The sequence below is a fragment of the Epinephelus moara genome, chromosome 13 (genome assembly GCF_006386435.1).
Source record: "Epinephelus moara isolate mb chromosome 13, YSFRI_EMoa_1.0, whole genome shotgun sequence".
NCBI lineage: Eukaryota > Metazoa > Chordata > Actinopteri > Perciformes > Serranidae > Epinephelus > Epinephelus moara.
The window spans coordinates 369-6,366 of record NC_065518.1 but is presented as its reverse complement, the minus strand read 5'-3'; the positions used below and the strand labels follow the sequence as shown (position 1 = coordinate 6,366).

The window sequence follows — 5,998 nt, the reverse complement described above, 5'->3', positions numbered from 1 at the left end:
TGTGTGTGTGTGTGTGTGTGTTTCTTTCTGTCTGTGTGTCTGTCTATCTGTCTGTCTGTCTCTCCAGAATAGAGGAGCCCATGTCTCTCATCCCTCGCCCAGGAGAAGTTAAGCTCCTCCCTTTGGAGCTTCGTATTGTTCACTTCAGGGAGATGATGCTGGAGAGAGGGGTAACACACACACACACACACACACAAATATTTATATCAGGCTTCATCAGGTAAACGTCTCAACTGAGTCCGCTTCACTCTGAGACCTGACCACCGTCTCACTGTAACCATGGAAACAGATAACACTGTGATACTAAAGGAACAGTCTGAACCAGATGATAGTGTGTGTGTGTGTGTGTGTGTGTGTGTGTGTGTGTGTGTGTGTGTGTGTGTGTTCTGTATTTTGTGATGATGGTGTGTGTGTGTGTGTGTGTTCATGTTGGCAGTGTTGGGAACGTTACTTTAAAAAAGTAATTAGTTATAGTTACTCATTACTTTCACCAAAAAGTAGCTGAGTTAGTACCTGAGTTACTGCACTATAAAAGTAACTAATTACCTGGAAAAGTAACTAAAGCGTTACTTTTTTATAAAATGCTCAAATATGTTAAATTGCTTGGACACCTCCTTTTAATGAAAGAAATAATAAATGAATGAAAGTAAAGAAGCTGCATGTAAGGAGCCATTTTACTTTGACTGTAACAGTGCTGGTATGCTGAACAAGATCTGAATGATGAGTACACATTTCACACAGAATCTGAATCTGCACACTGCCTTTGAATCGCCCCCCTCTTGAAGTCTAATCTTTTAATCCTCTCTCTTTCTACAAATCTTTATTGTATTCTTTCCATATTTCGCCCACTTGTTGGTGAAAAAGTTAAAGAACCTCCATTAATCGCACAATTTAAATGTGAAAAGTCTCATTGACTGACCGTCACCTGTGTGTCACCTGTGACAGTTATCTTGGAGCCATCTTTACTGCTGATGGAAATACTCAAACCTCCTTGGATCTGCATGTAAAAGAGAAAACAAAGCACTTAAATAAATTAATTATCTTTTTATCGACTAATTATGATGCTGCATTCTGTGTTAAGTTAAAGACTTTTGAGGCAGCATTTTCATCAGCTATTTTGTATGGGTGTGAGGCTTGGTTTAAGGCTTCCATTAAATCTGTTGAGTCTCTCTATATGACTGGGGTGAAATCCCTATTAGGGGTGAGGTCAACTACACCCAACCTGCTCTGCCTGTTGGAGGCAGGACTACCTTCAGTGCAAGCCCTAGTGAGAGAAAAGCAAGGCAGTTTTCTTTTAACAAGGTAAAGCAGCGTCATGGCATGCTTGATGACCCTTTATACTATGTTTTCAAGTTAACAAGAAAGGAGAACCAAGTTATAAACTCATATCTATCTGAGATCATGCAAAGACAAGACTACATTGAGAGCAGTCGCAGGGAGATGATTGACGAATTACGAACTAAAGAGGGAACAAGATACAAGACCTACCAAACCATCAACCCAGACTTATCTGTTCATCCACTGTATACTACAAACACAGTTTATATTGAAGATCATTTGAGAATAACTTTTATACGCTTCCGGTTGTCCTCCCATAGATTGCGAGTGGAAATGGGAAGGTGGAGTCGTACACCACCTGAGCAACGAGTATGTTGCTGTAATACTGGCATACAAGATTAAAAACATGTACTGATGTGCCCTCGCACGAAGGATATCCGTGCAAAATATGGACATGATTCCACTGAACTGAACTCTTTTTTTGTGGACACTGATAAAAGAACTTTATTTATGTTACAAGCTTGTCTCGCACTGTTGGAGGACAGGCAAGGTCCCAAAGAATGACTGTTTGGAGCTTCTGTATATGTATTATTTTGGTTTCTTTCCTCCTTATTAGACGGATATATATAGAGAAAGGCGATGTTTAGAGAGCAAGCCCAAATAAGCAACTCCACTTTAGAAACAACACCAAAAAAACGCAACCCGCGACTGTACAAAAACTTGACTTTACAAAAAAACAAGCCCAAAGTCGCGGCTAATTAAAAGACCTGACAACCCTGCTTGTGTGCTCGTGAATACCCGCCCCTACTCTGCCTCTGATTGGTTTAGGATGAAATTTTACTCTCCCTAAGCCAATCATCATCACTTATGTGGTTGTCTCTCCTTCCCTTCCCCCTCACCTGCCCTCACCAAAGAAAAAAAACTTTAGAGCTCCGCTGAGAAGGAGCTTGCTTGGGTGAAAGTCGCTTCAGTGAACTCAGGTAAAGCCGAGTAGCGGCGCATTTTATTGTGAGTAACGGTAACGGCGTTATAACGGGGGAGACAGTAACTTTTTTGATTACTCGTTACTGAAAAAAGTAGTGCCGTTAGTAACGCCGTTTATTTACAACGCCGTTATTCCCATCACTACATGTTGGTACCTGTAACCATCATTAATGTCTCCACCCTCAGGTGTCGGCGTTCTCAACCTGGGAGAAAGAGCTCCATAAGATGGTGTTTGACCCTCGATACCTGCTGCTAACCTCAGATCAGAGGAAACAGGTCCGAACAAACGATTTTATTCACACTGTGCTGATGTCAGCTGAGCAGCAGGTGATGATGTCATAGCTGTTACCTGTGTGTGTGTGTGTGTGTGTGTGTGTGTGTGCAGGTGTTTGATCAGTTTGTGAAGAGCAGGGTGAAGGACGAGTACAAAGAGAAGAAGGGTAAACTTCAGAAAGCCAGAGAGGAGTTCAAACAGCTGCTGGAAGAGGCCAAGATCACCAGCAGGTATCACTCATTCATTATTCACCACATCACTCTTAATTATTCAGCTGTGTTCCTGTCCTGACCTGAGTCCACCTCCTCACCTGGACCTGCAGGTGTTTGTCCACCTGTCACATCACAGAGGATCAAATGCCACACAGTTCGTGTTCTCAGCAGACTGATGGAGACCGAACATGTCTGAACGACGTCATCAGTTTCAGAGTCGACGTCCGGACTCTGTCTCCTGCAGGAGGCGCTGTCAGTTTGTGACAGTTCATGTACAAAGTGTTAAAGAGCTGAGTGGTTATTAAATACACCCTCAGCCAATCACATCCTGACTCTGACACAGCTCAGCCAATCACATCCTGACTCTGACACAGCTCAGCCAATCACAAAGCGTGACATCAAACAGTAAAAAGTTCATGAACACGTAGACACGCGTTTCGGTTAAATAGTGACTGATCAAAGTATTTTTAATGTCATTGTTTTATTTCTGTGTGTCTCTGCTGAGTGACATCATCAATGACATCAGAGTCTAAGAGACATTTTCCACCAAAACTGTTCTTCTCCAAACACCAAAACACAAAACAGTCAGATACAGTCTGAGCTCTGCCGGAGCCGCCACGAAGACACACATGTAGTTTAATGTTGACACGTGTTCGTGTGTTTCCTGTTTTAGTGTTTTTTAAACATCACTGCTAAACCTTCACGTCAACGTCAGCTTAGCGTCGGAGCAGCAAACAGAAACCAGACGTCATTTGGAGTTTGGTCATAGTGTTGTCATGTTGTTTGTTATTTTGTTGTGTTGTTGTCATGTTGTTGTTTGTTGGTGCCATGTGGTTGTCATGTTGTCATGTTGTTGTCTGTTGTCATGTTGTTTGTAGTTTTCATGTTATCATGTTGTTGCCATGTTGTAGTCATGTTGTTGTTTGTTGTTGTCATGTTGTTGGCATGTTATTGTTTGTTGATGTCCAGTTGTTGACATGTTTGCTGCCATGTTGTTGTGATGTTGTTTGTTGTGTGGTTGTCATGCTATTGATATGTTGTCATGTTGTTGGTTGTTGTTGTCATGTTGTCGTTTGTTGTCATGTTGTTGTTAGTTGTTGTCATGTTGTTGTCATGTTGTTGTTTGTTGTCATGTTGTTGTTTGATGTTTCCATGTTGCCGCCATGTTGTTGTCATGTTATTTGTTGTGTGGTTGTCATGTTATTGTTATGTTGTCATGTTGTTCTTTGTTACTGTCATGTTGTTGTCATGTTTCCATGTTGTTGTCATGTTGTTGTTGATGTGTTGTTGTCATGTTGTTATGTTGGTGTCATGTTATTGTAATGTTGTTTGTTGTCATGTTGTTTGATGTTTCCATGTTGTTGTTAGTTGTTGTCATGTTGTTTGTTCTTTTCATGTTGTTGTTATTATGTTGTTGACGTGTTTATAAATAAAATTGATTGATTGTTGTTAGTTGTTTTCATGTTGTTGTTGTAATTAGTCATGTTGTTGTCATGTGTTTGTCATGTGGTATTTGGTTGTTGTCATGTTGTTTGTTGTCATGTTGTTGTGTTGTTGTCATGTCATTGTCATGTTGTTGTTTGTTTTTCTCATGTTGTTGTTTGTTGTTGTCATGTTGTTGTTGTTGTTGTTGTGATGTTGCCGTGTTTTTTTAGTTGTTTTCATACAGTTGTTGTGTTGTTTTCATGTTGTTTGTTGTTGTCATGTTGTTGTTTGTTGTCACGCTGCTGTTGTGTTGTTGTTAGTTGTTTTCCTGCTGTTGTGTTGTTGTGTTGATGTCATGTTGTTGTTTGTTGTCATGGTGTTGTTTGTTGTTGTCATGTTGTTGCCATGTTGTTTGTTGCCATATTGTCACATTGTTTGTTGTTGTGTTGTTGTTGTCATGTTGTTGTTGTTTTTGTTGTTTGTTTTTGTCGTCATGTTGCAGTGTTGTTGCCATGTTGTTGTTGTGCCGTGTCATGTTGTCATGTTTTTGTTGTGTTGTGTTCATGTTGTTGTTGTTATGTTAGTGTCATGTTGTTGTTTGTTGTCTCCATGTCAGTGTTTTTTTGTTGTTGTCATGTTGTTTTCGTGTTGTTGTAATGTAGTTGTCATGTTGTTGTTAGTTTTTTGTTGTCATGTTGTTGTTAGTTGTTTTCATGCTGTTGTGTTGTTGTCATGTTGTCATAATTAGTCATGTTGTTGTCATGTGTTTGTCATGTTGTATTTGGTTGTTGTCATGTTGTTTGTTGTCGTGTTATTGTTATGTTGTTCTGTTGTTGGCATGTTTTTGTCGTGTCATTGTCATGTTGTTGTTTGTTGTTGTCATGATATTGTTGTGTTGTTGTCTAGTTGTTGTCAAGTTGTCATTGTGTTGTTTTCATATTGTCGTGTTGTTGTCGAGTTGTTGTCATGTTGTCATATTATTGTCATGTTGTCATGTAGTTGTCACATTGTTGTCGTGTTGTTGTCATGTTGTTTTTAGTCATGTTGTTGTGTTGTCATGTTGTTGTCATGCTGTTGTTTCTTTGCATGCTGCAGTGATTCAACAACATGCTGCTGGACTTGGCGGTGTCTCCACATCACCTGACCGTCACCTGTCTCTTTATGGTTCTCTGCAGATCGACCTTTAAAGAGTTCTGTGCTCGTTACCGTGGTGACCAGCGGTTTGATGCCCTCAATAGGAAGAAGGAACAGGAAGTACTCTTTCATCACTACATCACATCCTTAAAGAAACGAGACAAAGAGAACCGAGCCAGACTAAGGAAGATGAGATGAGAACACTGTTCTACAAACTATCTCAGAACCCTACAGAACCATCTAGAACCTTTGTAGAACCCATTCAGGACCTTCCAACACCTTTCAGGACCTTCCAACACCTTCCAGATCTTAAAAAGAAAATAAACTCTCTTATTCGACCATGATGAGCAGAACCTGTGCTGGTTCTCACTGATGACTCCTGGTTTCAAACTACTGGCTCTGTTAGAGCAACCAAACAAGAACCACAGAGACCAGACTGGATCATATGGGAGAACCAGAACCACAGAGACCAGACTGGACTGTGGTGGACTGACGTCATCTGGACCTGTTGAACTGATCCAGAACTTGACTGAATCCGACTTAGATGTTTGGAGATCTGAGCTGAGTTGAACTGGTTAAACTGGACTTCAAAGAGAAGTAGAGCACAAAAAAGAGACGTCTGTTTATCTGTCTGTTTGTCCTCTGGCCCCACTGGACCAGTTAATCAACCAATCAATCAATCAACCTTCAT

General features: G+C 40.5%; 1 protein-coding gene across 1 annotated transcript in view; it reads left to right on the top strand.

Annotated features, from left to right (window-relative positions):
- The window catches only part of tcerg1l (transcription elongation regulator 1 like), a 71,826-nt gene extending 66,155 nt beyond the window's left edge, over positions 1-5,671 (top strand). Inside the window, exons 13-16 of the mRNA XM_050060206.1 lie at positions 68-170; positions 2,449-2,538; positions 2,648-2,766; positions 5,349-5,671. Coding sequence (XP_049916163.1) covers positions 68-170; positions 2,449-2,538; positions 2,648-2,766; positions 5,349-5,505 — 469 coding nt within the window. The 3' untranslated portion in view covers positions 5,506-5,671. The remainder of the gene's footprint in view (positions 1-67; positions 171-2,448; positions 2,539-2,647; positions 2,767-5,348) is intronic.
- Positions 5,672-5,998: the final 327 nt, after the last annotated feature.